Genomic DNA, 21698 nt, shown 5'->3' on the forward strand with positions numbered 1-21698 from the left:
CCGCAAAATCCAAAAATTTTCTACAAAACTGAATCAATTTCTAAATTTTTCTAGAATGAAAAAAGAAGTTTTCTGAGAAGTTTCTCCAAAATCGGGGAATTTTCGCGGTTTTCGAGAATTTAGAATCTATATCCAAGTCAAAAAGGAAAGAAAATCAAATTTATGCCATTCGCAAAAAAGGAAAATGGTCGGAATTGAAATTGATGACATTTATGAAAGCTCATCACCAATAAAAATATAAGAAGCAAGAATTAATCAATTTTGCCCATTAAAAACATGAGAAAATGGACAATTATGTCGCAAATAATAATTTGTGCAGTTGAAGAGTTTGAAAATACCCCGTGTTTTCGTAACGACCAACTGAAAATCAGTGGAATGTCTCTGAAAATCAAAACTTTTTTTCTCTGCGATTTTTTTTACATTTCATTCCACAATTAAGTTGTCTACACTAAAATTTGGCGTGAATTTGTAAATAATTTCTTTTTTCGCTACGATACCTTTCGCTGTGCCGTTCTTGTCAACTGCATCAGATTTGACCTGCACATGACATGTTACATTAAATTTTAATAAAATCTCTCTGAAATCAAAAAACGTTTTTCTACAGTTGAAGTATTGATTCATGACGAAATCAATGAAGATCCCGTGACTCTATCAGTGATAACTAGTATCCATAAAAACAACGAAAATAATCAGTTCTAGTGCTCACAATTCCACTTAACTATTGTGCGTAAATATCTTGGAAACTTCTATTTTTACTCGATAACCGGAAAGAAATCCTTGAGACTTGTTGACTCTGAAACGAATTCCCCAGAATCTTCGTATTTTTTCGACCACCCGCGATGGAGATACCACAACGCGACAATATAAATTGTCTCCGACGTGATGATCGGCGTCAGTCAGCAAGTTGTCGTCAACGAATAGTGCAAGAAATTGACTAGCAATCATCATGAAATTCGCTGCCCTTATTCTGTTATCACTCGCTGTTTTTGCGGCAGCCGACTTACACGCTGGACAACGCGAGGAAGGAGATGTCCTAGTGGTCTCCAAGCCGATTGTTCGGGTGAGGGAATATTTTGATTAATTAATTCACGAATTAATTAGAAATAATGAGAAATTATCAGAAAAACAATTCATTATCAAACTTGATTTTCATAACCGAGATCATGTGAAGCTTCGAAAGTTTTAGCTGCTTTCCTGCATTAGTGATCACTTGGCAAGACAGTAAAACTGCTAAAACGTCTGAAGCACCAGACATTCTTCAACCTCTTACAAATAATTTCAAAAAAACAGTGTTTTAGAATCCTTTCGAAACCACCTGAATCCTTTCCTGAGTCCTTTGATAGGGAAGTTTGTCAAGCTATATGATTTTTGCTTATGTAGGATCTTAATCTCTATTCAAAATTTCGCTATTGAGGGAATGATAACTGAATTTTGTGAATCGTTCTATTAAAAGACATGAAATTCATCCTCATTTAATAAGACGAATTCTCCTAAGACTTTGAGAAAGAAATTTTCGAGTTTCATTTGTTTCTAAAGTCAGGACTGTTCATAGGATCATTCTACCGGACTTCTTGATACATTAAATGTCTGACCTATCAAAGAACTACTTCAGTTACCTGGTAGTTTTCGTTTTTTCTCTGATTGTCCTCATCTGACATTCGCTTGTTTCTCCCAATTTCAGAAACCAGCACCTGGTAGACCTGGAATTGCCCTCCAAGGACTCGGTTCACCCGGTAGAATCACTGCTGTCAATGCTGTCAACAATCTAGGATCAAACGCCATAGTGAGAATCGTTGGAGGTGGACCTAACAGCAGGAAAGTCATCCTGTTAGCTACTAGCCCGATTGGTACAGGTATCAACGTGACAGTGGACGTCTACGCTGTTCTTCCCAACCCAAATGGCACAGCTCCACCACCACCACCACCGCCACCTTCCAACAGTACACCAGTTTTTCTGGACATCTAAGTATTGATGTGTAGGTTGAATATCTGCCGAGTGCTGCGGCCATTAGTGATAAATTGAAATTCTCTAATAAATATCATTGCAAATTAATCCAGTTGTCTTATTTTTCTCAACTTTGTCCAAAAAAGATCCAATATATCAGAAATGTGATTCACCAAACAAAAAATAAGTTTCAATTTGACATTTACGATGTCAAGTTAAGACTTGTGAAAGTCTCAAATGAGCCTTTCGAAAATTTGAATTTTAATTGTAAAATTCTCAACTTGGGATTCTCGAAAGTTAGGACTGTCGAATATCGGAAGTCGGGACTTTCGAAGGTTTCAAATTAAGACTGTTGAGTGTGTCAAGTTGAACCTTTTGAATGTCTCGAGTTAAGACTTTGAAAGTCTCAACTTGAGACATGTCCATTCGCTTTCCGAATTTAAATATTTTTAAAACGACAAAAAAAGTCTGGAACGAGAAGGCAAGGTTAGTTTTTCCCTCTGAGCTCATTGCGATTGAGCCCAAGCGGCGGACATATTTTAGAAACGTCTAGATGTTTTCCTTTGCGCGATTCTATATTCAATCAATACAAAAGTTCACTTTTAGGATTTTGTTCATTTTCTCAACTCAAGTTGCACCAAATTCTCCAGATATACGTTCCCTTTGTCAAGCTGTTTCGACTCCTCCTCATATACATGTATGAATATTAATGTACCAGGGTGGTTCATTCGGAGTGTCAATCACTACCAGCACTTGCGAGATTTCGTCTAATAACAAGAAGGAAATTGTTCGTAACCGACGACTTCAGAAATGATTTTCCACAATTTTTATAATTTTCTGACCTGATTCGTCAGTTACGCATTGAAGAGATAGGACCAGTATAAACTGCCTGCCTAATCCAATGGATAGCATCAGTGCAGTCTGCAGGACAGATTACAAAGCCTCAACAGAGGATCAACATGAGGTTCGCTCTTCTAATTTGCCTATCGCTGGGTATTGCGTTCGGTGACTTACACATGGCTAATCGTGAAAAAGGAGATGCTCGGCTAGTGTTCGAATGTTTATTTAAGGTCAGTATTTGATACAGATCATCAACTAGTGCTATCCCTCAATTCAAATAGAATTAGAATTTCGAGAGAAAAAATTCCCGATACCCCCGCCGGGAATCGAACTCGGGTCTCCCCAGTATCGCGCCGGAAACTCTTCCAACTAAGCTACCGGGGATCGCAGAAATTCTCCTCTCTAGATTCGACTCAACCCGCCGCCTACCTTCATTAGGCAAATAATAAATTCAAATAGAATTAGAATTTCGAGAGAAAATCTATTTAATGTTTGGGGAATTCTGTAGCGAAGTCGTAAACTAGGATAGAAAATTTTCCAAAAAAATTGCACTTATCCTAGTTTACCACTTCACCACAAAATTGATAAGAACGTATTACGTAAAGTAAGAAGAATCGTCGATCAATGCAGTCAGTCACGTTAAATCTGTACAGTCAAGCTGCAATTGCAATTCTGCAAGGCAAGGATTTTCCAATTCATTTGACATTTAAATTAAATGTTATATATCCGAATCGTTCCGATTTTTATTTATTTTCATGGAATAATTGAAGTAAAATGTACAACTTCCATTGATTTTTCCTTAGAATTTTGGATTTCCAATGGCGAAAATCCTTGCAGGAGATTTCACTGCTAGAAAAAAATGAAATTTCATGGACAACTAATTGTCTGTGTTGACTACTAATTGTCAGCACAGTAACACTGAAGGCGATTTAGGGCGAAAAAATCATGAAATTTCAGGTTTCCCTGAAAATTCAGTAAAATTTCTTAATTTATTTGAATGCCCAATCTAATATGAATATTCAGTGCCAAATTACATTGAAATTTCAGTGAAATCTGAAATTTCACGATTTTTCCCCCTCAATCGCATTTAATGTCACCGTCTTGAAAATTCAAGAATATATTTTCCGTAATTTTCTGCTTTTCCATTTATTTTTAGGGAAAAATGAGCTTGAAATTTACAGTTCCCTTTGATTTCTCCACGAAATTCTGAATTTTCAACGAGGAAATTCCCTGAAATTTCAGTGGTTATTAAATTTGATAAAAATTTCCAAAAACTGTACCGGAAATTTCAGACAAAAATTTGTAACAATGAAATTTCAGTGGAACTAAAATGTGATGGAAATTCCTACCAACTATACTGCAAATTTTAGCCCAAAATTTTTAACAGTGCATTACCATTGTCACTACAGAATTCTCCAGGTATTTAGGTTTTAAGCAATTTACGATGTTATTCATTTCCATGGACGATAATAATAGGCTAAATAACGGAATGTTGGGAGAGCTTAAACAGTCCTAAACACATCACGGTTCCATCACGATTTATTGTCAAATCGTGATGTTTCGCTGTTCGACGGAATCTCGCAAAATTGAAGATCAACGCATTGGTAGCGCAACCTAATCAGAGTGAATTGTTTGTTTGATAATTGTGCGAAAATACTCGATAGCTGTGGATTCCAGTGATAATTTATTACGTGTTCAGTAACTTGAACGTTGAACAGGAAGCGAAGGATTAGAGTGATAACACAATAACATAAATTCCTGGTGCAGCTATTTGACTCGTCCCAGTGTACGAAACAGATCCGTGTGACGTTCATTAAAACAGTTGAGGAGTAAACATGAAAGTGTCAGTGATAATTTGCTTTGCCCTGTCTGCTTTTGTTGCAGCTGAAGACCTGCATGCCGGAAAGCATCAGAGAGGAGATATCTTAGTAGCATCTAGACGCTTGATCGCTGTGAGTAAATCGACAGTTTAATAACAGACGAACGTGAGGGAACGGATATCCACGGTGATACGCTTGTTCGTTATGCAGGTTTCCAACAGTTTATTGATATTCACAGAGAAACAAGCCTTGATTTTTAGGGACATGTCACTGATTTTCGGGAATCTATCTCTAATTATTAGACATTCGGGATCGTGAAATTCAACGAGTGAAAAATTCTGAAATTCTGAGACTTTGTGACGAAATTTTAATGACATTATCGCTAATTTCCAGCGACATCGCCACTGATTTTCTATTTCCAGAGACTCATCTGTAATTTTTGGGAATCAGAGTTGTTTTAATCCGTTTTCAGTATCACCAATTAATTCACACGAGACCGTGCCTTTTCAGGGAGAAAATATCCTACCGTAAAAAGGAGAAAGGAAATTGATCTCGAAATATCTCGAAAATCTCGAATTTCATATCATTAGTTTTTAGAAATCTATCACCAATTATTTGCCTCTTGAGGCAAATATTTCGTTGTTGTCGAAAGTAGAGCAATTATTCATATTTGAGACTTTCAAATTCGAACCAAACAACTTCTTTTTGGTGATTTTTGACTAGCGATTTTGTTGGCCCAAACGAGATTTGTTTAATTTTCTCATTGTAGGGTAAAAAAATACTGGAAATCGAGTTCGCTGCAAGATTACTTCACCTGTTCGATAATTTCTCTCTCTAAGTTTTTTCTCTGTGTGATGTATGTTTTCAGGGACCACAAGCACGAAACGGCATCGAGCGACCAACGTATATTATTGAGCCAATCACGAATATCGATGGGATAATCACCACTGTAGAAGGTGTCAATGCTCTAGGATCAGAAGCACTCGTCAATATTCAGGCCGGTGGACCCGGGAAAAACTACGTCGTGGTCGGGGCTTTCACTGGACCCCAAGGACACTTTGATGTGCAGCTCGACGTTTTTGCCATACCATCTAACTCAAGTGGTGAACCTCAACATTGATACTATCGAATGGTTCTGTAAACAATTGCAGCTAGAAGAAGGATGATGATGTTGTGAATGGTTCTGTTTCGAATAAATCTCAGTGATTTTACGTGTGAAATTTCTGTATCTTTCTCCGTTGACGAATGAGTTAACTTCTTGAATATTGAAGTAATTCTTGATTATCAGAACTCAAATATTGAAAATTTTGGAAATTCAGGCAACACCTTTTCTGAATTCTCATTCAATTGTAAATTGAATTGTATGTGATGTTCAATTTTCCCGCTGAGGTTGGAAATTCGCGCTTTCATTGAAAAATTAATGATTATTTACCATGAAAACCCCGATTCTCTTGAATTTTCAAGATAAATGGAAAATTTTGTGAACGCTTTCACTTAAAATTGAATTCAAATTCACAACATCGAACATTCAAATGACGCTGACTGAAATTTCAACAAATTTGAGTTTCTAGAAACCTCAGTCTGAAGAATTTCATAGGATACCACTTTGCTTTGAATAACATTCAGTTCCCTAAAATCTAATAACATGCTCTCAAAATGTCCAAAACAGCAATCTCAGCTCGAATTAATCAACCTGCAGCCGCAATTTCAATGGCCTTACTAGTTCCCATATCGACCAGATATCCCCAACGGCTTTATATCCCGAATCTGCATCCGCAATACCTGAAATTGTATATTCTCTCTGAGTTTGCAAGCCACTGAGTGTCCACTTCTATCAGCAGATAGTTGAATCCTGCTTACGCCATAAGCTTCTCATCGATAATCCCATAAGATACAGTCGTAACATAGCTCTGAGCGACAAAGAGAGAATTGAAATTGGCGATTGTGTACGTAAGGTGGTACACATGTGCCGGCTGCAATAATTGGGACAATCTCCTCCATATCTCATTGTACGTATAGTTCACGTGATACGTAGTATTCTGTGCGCGTGCATCCTCGGAACCGTGAAATTATACGCTTCATGCGTTAACCCCTGGATTCACGCTGGCGTCCATAATACAACCAGGGGGGCCAGTATGAGAGACAACATGCGTCGCGGCGACGCTGTTTGTGGCTGAGGCAATCGCTGTTTCCACTTCTCCTATCTCACGCGATTTCACGATTAACGAGAATTAGTCAGCTGCGTATGCCCCGGGAAGTTACTCTGGTATAGAGGTGAAGCCGTAAAGTAATATTGGAGTGAGAAGTCTAGTCGGCTTTCCCGTCTGCCAGAGGATTGTTCCAGAGGAGTGAAAAAAATGTTGCATGCTGCAGTACGAATGAAATAAAAATATGATTAATCCTGGGTTGAATATAAGCAGTGCCATTCGTGAAAACAATGGTTTTTGTCACTGCGGCTACACTGTTGAAAATTTTTCAAAATTTCATGGAAAATGGGGTAGTAATTCTCGTGAGAGTGACATTGAATCCGATTTAGGTTCGATTAGAAGCAATTTATCATTTCCCTGAGATACGGAAATCCCGTACAGGAAAACCAAAGTATAAGATGGTTATTACAAATGAATCTTGTGAATTATTTGCGTTATTATAACTTTCTTTTCGCTTAATTTTCCGTCGTAGATGAATTTTCATTCGTTCGGGGAAAATGGTTATGAAATTTTAAGTTGTAGGTGAAATTCAAGGGAATTCATGAGTTTTCAGTGGTAGTGAGATGGAAAGTTCACAACTTGATTGAATTTTTAATCGAACATAAATATTCAGAAACAAAATGGCATCAATTTTCAATTTTTCCCTGAATTTTCCTGATTTTCCTGAATTCTGACAGAATAATTGAACTGAAAAATCCATTATTTTATTGATTTCCAGATTATTTGAACCGAAAGTCAATGGAATATTTGATATTTCAATGACAAGATTTCCTGAAATTTCAGGGGAACTTGAACACGATAAAAATTTCCTTAAGTTGACACGAAAAGGTGAAAATTTTTAACAGTGTATGAATATTGTCTTGGAATTTTTTCGTTAAAAGTACTTGCTCATGAATTTTCCAAGTTTTTTTCGCTCGCATCCTGTGATGCGAAAGAAAACAAAATATAGCAGAAACAAGTTTGCAATTCCGGGCCCAATAATTTTAATAGAAAAAATCTTTAAAAAAATTTGGGACAGAAAAATTCAGGTTCAAAAGCTCGTGCTTCGCACTCATCATTTTTTAACTCACTCACCATTTTTTCAGGCACATGTGCGACGGAATTTTCCAGTTGGAAATCCATGAAGTCTTTATGTGGATTGAGGATTTATATTCAAAAAATATTCTTCGGCCTGAACAAGAAGCAAAGCTTCCCGTTTATATGATTCAAATAAAATTTATCGAATTCACATAAACCATTCCTCTGAGGGCGGACTAGTGCATTCAAACAAAAATTTTTCCTGGCCAAATTGAGGAGAATTACGTGGTACATATAATAGAAAGGTTCTTCACAATTAAGAAAGTTTTTTAACTAAAAAAGTTTGCCAAAGGGTGATGGCTATTTGGGTTAATTTGAAAGTAGCCGCAGCAGCTAGTGAGGAATAAATCGAGTGATTTTAGTTATGAGGCAACTCTGGGTGCAGTTTTTCAAATTACGCACGTGAATTCTCACCTTGTATTCTTCTTTATAATTACGTAGTTCTGTAGAAGTTGGGAGTTGTGACTTTTGGTCCATTTACACTTTATAAAACCCATATTTGGTGAACGAAACGAGTTTTGAAACTCGTTAACACTGTCCGTTAATAATGGGGATGGGGTTCATTGGGATTGAGAGTGATTACCATTATTTATGGAGAGATAACTCAAAACTGTACATCGCCATCAGAATGTTTAACACAGCTGCCTGGTGCAATGGGCTTGCGCTTCATTTCCTCATCACACGCACTCCGGATTTTCTCATGTTCCCAGCTCATTTTCTCATTCAGCTTTCTCGCGGTCATCTCGAACCAATCACTTCTATCGGTGTAGGTCCCGTTAAAGTCAATCATTCGTCAAAATTCATTACCCAAACTATGATTTTTTATTGCACTGGTTGCCAGTTGACTAAGGAGCCAATGAATTTATGTGGCTTTATTCTCTTACTCAGGCTAATACAAAAAATGAAGAATAAAAAGTCGAAAGTTTCTCTTTGAAACTGCACGCAAAAGACGACAAGTGTAAATTGAATTTGCTTTGTTGAATTTTTTCATTTTTTTCAGAAATCTGCACTTTTTACATTTTTTTGTCTAAATTTTCCGTTCCAATTCCCGGAAAATTCCGAAAAATCAGCAAAAAATTCAAAATTCACTGAAAATTCAGTCAAATTGTGTAATCTCCATCTAACTCCCCCTGAAAACGCATTAATTTCCTTGAATTCTACCTAAAACGAATTTTACCGAACGAATCGTAAGATATCCACCGCAAAAAGGATTTTTTACTGAATCACTTCATTCATTAATTCTAAAAAGTCTCGTCTCGTCTATGGCCGTATCCGAAAAATATACAGCAAACATTTTTCACAGCGAAAGAAAATGAAATCACCAAAAAATTCAATTGTTGAAGACCATATCCTTTTTCGATTAACAATTTCTAAAACAATTTCTTAAAAAAATCATTGATTTCCTCAAAAAACAATATCATATACCAAAATGTGTCGAAACGTTTCGATGATTTCCAATTTCTCTTCTAACGAAGAGGAGGGGGAATCAATCGCGAGGTTATTGGTTCGACCCGCAATGTGTCAGACCCTCTTCACCCCCCCCCCCCCCCNCCCCCCCCCCCCCCCACCTGCCCCACAATCGACGCATCCACGATGCGAGGGATTGCATCAAGCGACTAACAGCCCTTCCCAATTTTTATCAACTTTATTTCACCACCTTGTTGTCAGTTGACAAAATCATAACGTGGAAATTAAACTCGATTTACCATGTACCTGGCTATTCCATCGATAATAATAATTAAAATGGTGCGGTCCAATAAACTCGGGTGTTGAATCAAGGTCTGGAGGGATGTGCAGAAATACGAGAATATATACATATATTTTTTCACCCCCAACCCACCCATGTATTCTACCTGTCTCCATTGGATAGCCGTCTGCGTTTATTATTTAGTCTCACTAACGACGATATTTGAGGCGTAAAATTGTCGTGTGCCAGAGGAAAATTCGTTTCCATACGTATCCCAGGTGAATTATCGGCATTTTTTTGTCCACTCTTGTGTGCCGTGTAGACACTTGTGTCGAATACCCGAGAATTCGTATTATTTTCAGCTCTTCAATGTAACTCGTTAAATATTAAAAGTTTTATATTTATCGGTGAGCGAAGGGAGGGGGGGGGGGGGAGGCGGTTCTCGGAAGTATCATGAAGTCAGGGGGAAAATAATGAGGCTCTGCTGTGCGTATTTCATATATACCCCTGTCAGAGTGAACCTGAACTTTCGACTGTTGTTTTAACGAAGCCAGAACTCACCACTGTTTCTAGTCATTAATAAACGTTGTATTCTCCGTATGTAGTCATTATACGGCTCCATATAGATGTTACAAAAATGCCTGAACTCGTGTTGAATATATGGACAAGCGAAACTGAATATGTTGTTACAGCCTTCTCTCGGATAACTTGTATTTTTTTTAATCCCCTTTTTCTCTCCAGTTGAATACCATTGTATGCAAAATTTTCTTCAAAATTACCATAGAATATAATTTTTTTATGGCTTTTTAATTTTTTTCCTTTGTGATAAGGAACACTGTATGCACAACTGCAGCCAGAGAAATTGCGTACATAATGACCAAATGTGAACTTGCACTCCTTGCGTTCTTATGGTCTGCGGTTTCCCTCCTCCCATTTTTTTTTTCGCTGTTTTATACTCATGAAAGGGGAACCGCCAACGGGGCCGGGCTACCCTACCCCTTCTCCACCCGTCTCTCATCTTCTTTTCGCACTTGGAGATTGTTAACTCCAAGTGGGTAATCATACCCACCGGTTTCACGCCGCCAGACGCACCAGCCCAAGGAGTGAGCTTTATACTGGGTGAAAAAGATTACGTAGCGCTGGGGGTATTGCGTAAGATTCATTTATTTTTATAGTTTTTCAAATGAGATTTTTGCACGGGGTGATTCTTTGTTATGGGAGCGAGGTGTTTCGAGACTTGTGAAGATGGGGGATCTTTTTTTTTTGAGGATGTTTACTCGAGAGAGTGAACTACTTTCGGGATTTTGCGGGAGACAATTTGCGCGGAGCCTTCTTTGTGGGATGGAGAATTTCTGGGTTTGATTATTCAATCGGAGGTTTTATTCGTGTTCTTGGAGATGGAAAAAGTTTGGTGGTGGGTGGAATGTTAGACCTGATTTTATTTCAAAGTTCGGGTGGAGAATGTTTTTCGAATGAGGGGTTTATTTGAGGATTATGAAGGTTGGTGAATGTTGATGGATGACATTTGTGAATGGGAACATAGGAATATTCGTCGATGTTTGAAATAGGAATTTATGCCACTCATGCCTGAAACTGGCTGGATTACCCACTCGACGCTTCGGGTCTCGTGTCTAATTCAGCCGGTTTCAGGCTTCGTGACATAAAATTTTGTTCAGTACTTGTTGGGAAATTTCGTCCTTAACGTGTGTGGTTACATCACTCGCCCTCGGCTCATGCTGTAAACCCCACACACGTTAAAGACGAAATTGCCCCACACGTGCTGAAATATACTATTTTAGCACATTGTCCGTACAACGCCGTTTACGGACATTGTGAAGAAATGGCTATTTTGGTAAAAAGGCCGAAAAATTATGTTCGTTACTCGGCCGAAAATAACTGTTCGGCCTTGTGACGAAAATAGCTATTTAATCACAAGGCTTGAAAAGTAGATCGGAAGAAGACCGGATTATTTCTACTCACGTTGTACACTTTCAACCGGAAAAATTGTTTTTTTTTTAATTCCTCGGCATATTGAATGGGCGTAAATGGGTCAAAACATATTTTTCTTGTGATTGCAAATTTGAGAAAAATCTCACGCATGCCATTTTTTTAATGCACGACTTACAAATTTCAATGGTGTCCTCCTTGAATGGAATTCAAAAATACTCACCAAAATCACCAATACAGCAATCAATAAAATACTTGGTTTTTCAGTTCAATTATTCTGTGAAAATTCTGAAAAATCAGGAAAATAGTAAGGATCTGATTCTGAAAAATCAGGAAAATAGTAAGGATAGGAACCAGTAAGGACCGGCCCTAATGGCGGTCAAAACATATTTTTTTTGTGATTGCAAATTTGAGAAAAATCTCACGCATGCCATTTTTTTAATGCACGACTTACAAATTTCAATGGTGTCCTCCTTGAATGGAATTCAGAAATACTCACCAAAAACACCAATACAGCAATCAATAAAATACTTGATTTTTCAGTTCAATTATTCTGTGAAAATTCTGAAAAATCTGGAAAATAGTAAGGACAGGAAACAGTAAGGACCGGCCCTAATGGCGGTCAAAACATATTTTTTTTGTGATTGCAAATTTGAGAAAAATCTCACGCATGCCATTTTTTTAATGCACGACTTACAAATTTCAATGGTGTCCTCCTTGAATGGAATTCAGAACTACTCACCAAAATCACCAATACAGCAATCAATAAAATACTTGGTTTTTCAGTTCAATTATTCTGTGAAAATTCTGAAAAATCAGGAAAATAGTAAGGATCTGATTCTGAAAAATCAGGAAAATAGTAAGGATAGGAACCAGTAAGGACCGGCCCTAATGGCGGTCAAAACATATTTTTCTTGTGATTGCAAATTTGAGAAAAATCTCACGCATGCCATTTTTTTAATGCACGACTTACAAATTTCAATGGTGTCCTCCTTGAATAGAATTCAAAAATACTCACCAAAATCACCAATACAGCAATCAATAAAATACTTGATTTTTCAGTTCAATTATTCTGTGAAAATTCTGAAAAATCTGGAACATAGTAAGGACAGGAAACAGTAAGGACCGGCCCTAATGGCGGTCAAAACATATTTTTTTTGTGATTGCAAATTTGAGAAAAATCTCACGCATGCAATTTTTTTAATGCACGACTTACAAATTTCAATGATGTCCCCCTTGAATGGAATTCAGCAATACTCACCAAAAACACCAATACCCAACATGATTGGAGAGGCCACCCGGTATGCACTGGAGCCATGCCCAACCATGCATGCGTATAGACAGGCATATAATTACATACCTTCAGTCCGCACCTCGGCGTCTTGTTAGCGGATCTCTCTCGCGGTGCGCCCAAACACCTGCCTGATTGTTAATAATTTGCCAACTTCGAGTATCTCGATTGCGTAAAACCTCTCCAATCCGTTTCACCTTTTATTATTCTTTCATTTCGTTAGGAAGCCACCTCTTAACGATATTCCGCAGAACGAAATGGAACAAATAAATTCAGCCAAACATCTGCAGGAGTCTCGAGTCGTTTGAATCCCAGTTATTTTCTAATTTTCGGGGAGTTATCAAATGGCGATTGCCGAGCTGTTGATTGAGTTTCGTCGGCGGTGAGAGGAATGATACATTTTAGGGGAGTATAATTGATACCAGGTGGTGAGGTGAAAAATTTGGCAATTTTCATGCTGAGTGTCTGGGCGAATGGCCATTTATCACTCATGGTCGTTCTTCTTCATTTGGTGAGGCGTATTTGCGCTATTTTTATATTTTTTATCAGGTAGAATATTCAACGGAAAATTAATTTTTTTATTTAGAGATGAGATAATTGTCTTAAAACGATAAGAAAAGCCTGGAATAACGAAGTGCGATTGAGAGCAAGCGATGCACTGTTACAAATTTTTTGAAATTTCATGGAAGATATCATAATAAATCTCGTGAGAGTTACATTGAATCGGATTTAGGGAACAAATGGTTATGAAATTTCCAGTTTTAAGTAGAATTCACGAAAATTCATGAGTTTTCAATTGGAGTGAGATGGAAAGTTCACAACTTGAATGAATTATTAGTGAAACATGAATATTCAGAAAGAAAATGACATGAGCTTTCAATTTTTCTCTGAATTTTCCTAATTTTTCTGAATTTTCACAGATTAATTGAACTGAAAAATCAAGTATTTTATTGATTTCCAGATCATTTGAACAGAAAATCAGTGGAATATTTGATTTTTCAAAGACAAGATTTCCCGAAATTTCAGTGGAACTTGAACGCCATAAAAATTTCCATAATTTGCCACGGAAAATTCAAATGAAAATTTTCAACATTGTGTTTATATTTCGGAAATGTCTGGAGATTTCCTTTTGCCAGAATTCTACATGCATTAAATACAAAAATCCCTGCTGGCACAAAAACGATTTCTTGATTGATTATGATTTGATTAATTTAATTTCATTCGCCTTCATGACTTGAACATGAACACTTCACGAAATTCGTAAATTGCCTGACTCCTTCCACGGAATTCTTGCCCCGTTCTCTTGAGCGATTGCTTTCCAAGGGATAATCTATTTGGCGCCAGAAATTAGTTTTGAGATACTTGGTCGGTTTTTCTTTTGCTGTACAATCGCTCAGTTCTGAAACAACTCGAACTAGAATCTTATGTATTTTCCCTCAAAACTTTTGCAAACAAGTGTATATTCAAGATTTTGTCATGTTTGTGAGGGTTCAAACGAAAAATGTCTTTAGAAAACTAGAATGAATTATTCGATCAAATATCTTACATAAAGTCATCATTCACACGCTTTTGATGAACAATCTTCGCAACTGAAGAACTTGTTTTTGCTTCCTAGCGACGAGTCCATTCTCCGTTTGACTATTTGAATTTGATAAAGAGATGAATTATTTAATTACACCCATTTCTCATTCCACGAGGAAGTATTCAAACGAAACTGAAGGAAACTTTTGTGTATAGACAATATCCCCGACTGAATCTTCTCTCCAAACTTCAACTGAAGTGCTCCAGCCTCTTGTATCCTTTCTCCTATCAAGAAATTTCTTAATAAACATCGACAACCATAGAACTAGTATCTTATGTATTTTATCTCAGATCTTTAGTAAACGAGTGTGTATTTTGGAAAACTAGGGTAACAATGAATTATTCAATGGAATATCTGATATCAAGTCAGCATTCACACGCTTCTGACAAAAAATCAGAAGTTTGATTACGTGAATTTGATAAATAAATGAATAATTTAATTACAGCCACTAGACATTCCCCGAGTAAGTATTCAAACGAGACTGACGAAAGCTTTTGTCTATAGACAATATCACCGACTGAATCCTCTCTCCAAACTTCAATTGAAGTGCTCCAGCCTCTTGTATCTTCTCCCATGAAGAGATTTCTTAATAAACATGAACAGCCATTGAACAAGTAACCTGGATAGCTGCAGTCTCATTACGTTCTTCTCCTATTTATCGTTCACATCTCCTCGGTACCGTCATAACGGGTACATAGCAACCGTTTTTTCAGACATCTGACAATGAAACCCTTCACAATTCAATCATAAATTTCTACGAATCATTCCGAAAGCCGTTGAAATTCAGAAAGCGCGAATTTCCTTGATGAATTCCTGAAGTGTATTGAATGTAATCCCCTTGGCACAAGCACACTCCAGTTTTCCACTGTCCTCCTCTCCCTCCGCGCTCGTACTATTAATTAATTTATTAGTCCCCAACAATTACGGTCGTCTTGTCTGACGTCGAATGCACCGTAATTCCTCCTTGCCTAATTATCCTGACGAGAAGGCACGTCCACGAATCCTTCAACCATTACGCAGTCCCCCCTCCCCCTCACCCATTCACCTTTCACATCTTTCCAATTCACCATTTCCTTGTCTCTTGTTCTACCTTCAAAGCCTTTTGTCTTCTATTTCGTCTTTTTCGGAATTTAAGACGAGGGGCTTGTGTTAAAATTTAAATTAGAAAATTACAAAATGTAATTACATTTCTGTTACTTTTAATGGGGGAGAAGTATGTGAATGATGATTTTAGGTCGAGTCCATTAACAGCAAGAATGAGGAGAGTATTAGTGCATTTTCAGAAGTATTTCAGAAGGGAGTGCAAGGAACGTAGGAAAGGGAACACTGTCTTTAATTAAAAATGTTTCTCCCAATTTTAGGAAATTTTTTTTGTTTGAAAATCTGATGAAATGGAAGATTGAGTGTGCAATTTTAATTTTCTTTCATGAATTCTACTTAGAACTTGAAATTTCATGCCCATTTTGCCCTAAATCCGATTCAATGCCACTCTCATCAGATCTACTATAAAATCTTCCATGAAATTTCAAAAAATTTCTGACAGTGTGCCATCAAATCCCCAAACCCCTCCAACCCAGTTTCTCCCAAAAACTACTGATAAATCCAAGCGATTGTAAATACATTAACCTCCGAATACATAGACCTCCTTCCGAGAATCAATCATGCCGGGATATCCGTCATCCTCGAAGGCCGCTGTCATTTATCCATCAGACACTTCATCCTACAACGCACCCACCACTCAATCTCTTCATCTCGATCTGTCAATATAACTATGCGTGCATAACAAATGGCTCGGAGATATGTTTCCCACTCCAAAGTGTTTCTCGCGTATACACCCAGCACATATAATTTTTCAAAATCGTTCACGTATAAACGATCCATCGAAAGGCATTCCCCAATGTTCACGTGTGTGCGATGTGTACACTGCGATTATTATATTTTTATAGACAGTATTCGTAGCTCGTTACACCTCCCGAGCTCCCCATCCCCATCTCGCCCCCTCGCCCCAACCTATCGGCTATTTTGCACTTCTTTCACGCCATCTCACCGTCCCTCGGGGTGTAAATAAGCAGTCGCGGAGATTACACTTGATCATAGGGAGTGCACGAAACCCCGGTACATCTTATCGTGAACCGACAAAGATTCTCTTTCGCTTGGTTCCCTTCCTGCGCATATTTCTTTCTCACCACATACCCGCATTCATGCCTGTAAGGTGGAACCAAGGTCATATTTGATGCACGTCCTCGGCAACAGAGTGCAATTCACACGTCGTGATATACGAAAATTGTTTGCCGAGGCCAGAATGAAGCATTGTTTCGGCTCAGTCAAATTATTTTCGGCGGGGGAGGGAAGGGGGGAAGCATTAACACGGAGAGCGAGCGATTAAGGTGAGAAAGGCGGGGGCGCTCTGTGGAGCAAGACTCGTAGGCGGTGCACTATTAAAAATTTTGGGTGAAATTTTCGGGACAGTTTTTGGAGTTTTTTATCGAATTTTAGTTCCACTGAAATTTCAAGGAATTTAAATTTCATTTTTTCTATTTTTCACATGGAAAAAACAGTTGGGGAAAAATTACTGAACAAGTTATATCGAACAGGTGAACTAACCCGAACTGACAATTACTCATTCAGGAAAATTTACAACTAATATTAGTTCCACTGAAATTAAAGGAATTGAAATTTCATTTTTTCTATTTTTCACATGGAAAAAACTGTTGGGGAAAAATTACTGAACAAGTTGTATCGAACAGGTGAACTAACCCGAACTAACAATTACTCATTCAGGAAAATTTACAACTAATATTAGTTCCACTGAAATTTCCAGGAATTGAAATTTCATTTTTTTTAATTTTTCGCACGGAAAAAACAGTTGGAGAAAAATTACTGAACAAGTTATATCGAACAGGTGAACTAACCCGAACTGACAATTACTCATTCAGGAAAATTTACAACTAATATTAGTTCCACTGAAATTAAAGGAATTGAAATTTCATTTTTTCTATTTTTCACATGGAAAAAACTGTTGGGGAAAAATTACTGAACAAGTTGTATCGAACAGGTGAACTAACCCGAACTGACAATTACTCATTCAGGAAAATTTACAACTAATATTAGTTCCACTGAAATTTCAAGGAATTGAAATTTCATTTTTTTTAATTTTTCGCACGGAAAAAACAGTTGGAGAAAAATTACTGAACAAGTTATATCGAACAGGTGAACTAACCCGAACTGACAATTACTCATTCAGGAAAATTTACAACTAATATTAGTTCCACTGAAATTAAAGGAATTGAAATTTCATTTTTTCTATTTTTCACATGGAAAAAACAGTTGGGGAAAAATTACTGAACAAGTTATATCGAACAGGTGAACTAACCCGAACTGACAATTACTCATTCAGGAAAATTTACAACTAATATCAGATGATTGTTTATTTATTATTCATTTGGAAGGAATTGAAAGATTCATTCTTGGTTTTGCGATTCATAGCTTGGTTTAATTCAAGATTTATGTCATTTTCAATTGGATTTATTATTTCAATTTGGTTTGATTTCCCTGTTTGAGAAATTTTACTGTACAGGGAACAATAATTTTGGAATCCATAGATGGTTTTTTTAAAGAACGATTAATAAGACATCCTCCGTAAAACGTATTTTTTATTGAAGTAGAATTTCGCGATTACCTTTCATATATTTAGTAAAATTTTCCACGATTTTCTAATACTTTTTATTCAACTTTTGCCTCCGTGCGTTATTGCAAACTTAGAATTTTATGGAAAAATTAATGACAACTGTAAATTTCAATTTAATTATTCTCTGAAAAGTAACAGAAATCAGGAAAATTCTGGTAAACATATTATTCAATTTTCTAAAAATTGAATATTTCGAAAGGTTGAGGAATTCTCATCTCAATGGTTTTCAAAAATTTTGAATTTCATCGAACTTTAGTGAAATCGAAAATTTTCCAATTTTTTCTGCCTTAAATCGCATTCAGTATCACCCCTGAAAACTTGAATTCTTCTTCAACAGTGTAGGCCAGCCGCCGTCTTCTGTAAAAAGAACTCGTTAAAACTGTCAATAATTCCATAATCAACATTACTCCTCAAAATTCCCCGAAATTACACTTGAACCAAGTGAAAATTAGTACCTCACTATTCCCAAATCTCCTCCCTCAGAAATATCCACTGTTTTCAATTTACTCAGCAATCTACTGTGTAATTCTCCTCCCAAATCTGTGCATAATACCGTGGATATATGCTCAGTGAAATTTGGTTGAGCCGGTGCACAGAAACAGTTGAAGGTATATGGTGAGTGGATAGGGTTGAAGCAATGTTCCCAAAAGTGAGATAAATGCACAGTCTCCCATTCACCACCAACCAAGTTCAACAAGGATGGAAAATCTCGATAGCTTTGCACAGTCACGAACAACGAGAGCATGCCATGCAGTACTATATACAGAGCGAACATTCAACGTCGCTCTGGTCCTCTAATTGTATCAGAAGTTATGAAATGATCGATTCAATCGTGCTTAATTCAGGCGTACGTCCAACTTTATAATGAAGTTGTTGATTGAATCATTATGTAATGCATGACCTCCGTCGATTCAAAAACTTTCCAGAAATGAAGCGAATAATAACGCATGAGAAAATTCTCCGATTGAACGAATTGATGAACAGCGAATTAATTGAAATGAATGATCAAAGATCACGTGTGAAAGTGCACATTGGTGGTGGGGGGACAGGTTGCATGGTGATTCACGCATATATTTGTATAGCCATGAATATCTGATGGACCCGCAGGTTTTGCGGGGGTATGTACCGGCAACGTTTGATGTAGACGCGATAAATGGGCACATAAGGCTATAGAGGGATGAAAAGGAATATTTGATATGTGTTACATTGATTGCGTATATAACCGTTATATTATTGCCACTTTACCGCAAATGGTGGTTCTGATAATCAGGGATCAAGGATGCTGCTAATTTCCTGATAAACGCTTCGGCAACCCTCTCATGCAAATCATTAGTAACGGCTTCCGCTATTGGTCCGTTACCCCCAACCTTACTGGTTAATATCAGTAGTACAATGGTGAGGAGCAGGGAGGAATGGAATACGATATTTTTGAAGCAACATTCGATCGAATTTTAATATTCTGCGGACATTTGGCGGGAAGACTGAGGGGTGTTAAGGGGAGACTACTATGTGTTTTGAGTCGCGGGCTGTTGGAGTGAGATTTTTCATACATTGAAGATCGATTATATATGTGCACGTCCACGTGAAAAGGGCCCACTTTGGCGCATTTATTTTGCCAGATATTCACGTTTTTGTGTACACACCTTCCATTTAAACTAATGTTAAGCTGATTTTTTGATTTTCTATACCGACGTCATTTTTCATACTATCGTGTTAATTTTGAGCTCAAAATTTAAGGAATCTCACTAAGATTACCGGAATATACGTAACTCCAAACCGACAAAGTGGCCCCTTTTCATGTAGATGCCCCTATGTGTCTAAAAACGAATTAATTAATACTCATGAATTGGTAATTAATTTTTTGTTTTCAATTCATTTTTTGAGCTAATTATTCGAATTTTGAAATATATAATCGATCTTCCATATCCACGAAATCTCAGTCCTGTAGACCGCGATTTTTGAAAGTCATTAAGTCTCCTCTAAACTGATTTGGGGTATTCAGCGCGCATGGAGAGAAATTTGTAAGAAAAACTCTAGTGCAGTTTACGTAAAATTCCTGATTGTTTCTGGTGAAATTTCCGGGGATTTCTGTGGAAATTTCCAATTAAGACGAGAAAATAGCATTACACAACTAGCATTTCAATTTTTCTGAAGAATTCCTTTTCGTGTACTGTTTGTATTTCAAAATTTTGAGCTTCATCATTTCAGTAGTGAAGCGGTAAACCGAGTTAAGTCGATTTTGACTATTAGCCAGTTTTTGCTGAATATCTCGGAATCTAAGAGAGATAGCAAAATTTTTCTCACGACTTTCTTTATACCGCTCTATTGGCTCTACAAAAAAGTTCATGACAAAAATCTTTCTATCTCTTTTAGATTCCGAGATATTCGTCAAAAACTAGCCAATAGTAAAAAACGACTTAACCTGGTTTACCGCTTCGCTACTGATTTATTTCCTCCACTGCCTTAATGTGAGCAAAAAATTGAAATTTCTTGGATAGTTCAGAAGTAACTATCAGAACAGCGACATTGAATTCGATTTAAAGAATAAAAACAATAATTTTCATGAAATTTTATATTTTTGAGCAGCAGGAGGTCGAGAATTCCCCAACTTACATGAATTTTCAATACAACTATTCATATTCAATAACAAATTACGCAAATGTCCAATTCATTGAAAATTCAAGAAAATATTAGAATAACAAAATTGAATTTTACAATGTCCACTGATTGTTTTTCATCAAATTGTCAATTTCCACCAACAAAATTCTTTGAAATTTCAGTGGAATTGTCATTCTGACTTCAACCTCGATTTTTTATCAATGCACTCGGAATATTCTCGCTAATTACAATACCTCCCAATTTTTGTATACCTTCGGTCATTATCCCGGGCGCAACGCAACTATTACATAAACAAAATAACAACAAAACTCCGAAACGGCACTGGTTAATGGCAATGGACAAATGCTAAAGATCACCTACAGTTGAAATAGACCATTTTTACCGCACCATTCACCCGACCATTGATATTCCACAAGCATTCGACATAAAGACCCCGTGATAGTAAGTGATTCAAGTTATTCATCGTGCCATTAGCCCCCCAAAACCCGGTGCTAATGTCAAAAATTCCGCTGCTCCAGTGCCAGCATTCCGATACTACCCATAATACCCACACGAAACTTCACCCATTGAAGGAATGAATAAAACCACACTCTCACCTCAACATATCCAACTCTCAGGGGGGGCATCCAACCCTTTCGGCGTATATGCATTAAAACCGAGTGTGAACGACGTGAAATGAATTCACACGTAAAAAGAGACTAGGAGTCTAAAGAGCAACGTTTTACTTTCCCTTTTCACTCAAGCCGTATTCACAATTTTTGTTGCACCCTATGGGTACAGTCTGGAAACACCGGCCACCGGCTCTCATTAACGCGTCTCGTTCTGTCCAATTCCTCTCTTTTTTTATTCCCGGGCTCTTGTCTTTTTGCAGCGCCCGGGGTTGCGAATGAGAGCGTATCATTTCGTCCTTCTGCGGGGAAAACGGTCAGCTCTGCTTTTTTATTTTTCATTTGAAAACGTCCATTGCGTTTTTGGCCTGTGTGCGTGTGTGCAAA

General features: G+C 37.3%; 2 protein-coding genes across 2 annotated transcripts; both read left to right on the forward strand.

The window, feature by feature from the left end:
- The first annotated feature begins 874 nt into the window (after positions 1-874).
- Positions 875-2053, forward strand: LOC107038652. Its single transcript, XM_015257874.2, has 2 exons — positions 875-1060; positions 1682-2053. The coding sequence occupies exons 1-2, from the start codon at positions 947-949 to the stop codon at positions 1964-1966; spliced, it is 399 nt and encodes a 132-aa protein (XP_015113360.1). The 5' UTR covers positions 875-946; the 3' UTR covers positions 1967-2053.
- Positions 2054-4538: 2485 nt separating this feature from the next.
- On the forward strand, positions 4539-5825 carry LOC107038653. Its single transcript, XM_015257875.2, has 2 exons — positions 4539-4737; positions 5474-5825. The coding sequence occupies exons 1-2, from the start codon at positions 4621-4623 to the stop codon at positions 5723-5725; spliced, it is 369 nt and encodes a 122-aa protein (XP_015113361.1). The 5' UTR covers positions 4539-4620; the 3' UTR covers positions 5726-5825.
- Positions 5826-21698: the final 15873 nt, after the last annotated feature.

Source organism: Diachasma alloeum, unplaced genomic scaffold (genome assembly GCF_001412515.2).
Source record: "Diachasma alloeum isolate Michigan unplaced genomic scaffold, Dall2.0 Dall_scaffold_00286, whole genome shotgun sequence".
Taxonomy (NCBI): domain Eukaryota; kingdom Metazoa; phylum Arthropoda; class Insecta; order Hymenoptera; family Braconidae; genus Diachasma; species Diachasma alloeum.

Bases quoted from the DNA above. Each gene is read 5' to 3' on its own strand.
- LOC107038652 (XM_015257874.2), top strand. From the start codon at position 947: ATGAAATTCGCTGCCCTTATTCTGTTATCACTCGCTGTTTTTGCGGCA. The intron at 1,061-1,681 runs GTGAGGGAATAT...TCCCAATTTCAG, and splicing joins TCTCCAAGCCGATTGTTCGG to AAACCAGCACCTGGTAGACC.
- LOC107038653 (XM_015257875.2), top strand. From the start codon at position 4,621: ATGAAAGTGTCAGTGATAATTTGCTTTGCCCTGTCTGCTTTTGTTGCA. The intron at 4,738-5,473 runs GTGAGTAAATCG...GTATGTTTTCAG, and splicing joins CATCTAGACGCTTGATCGCT to GGACCACAAGCACGAAACGG.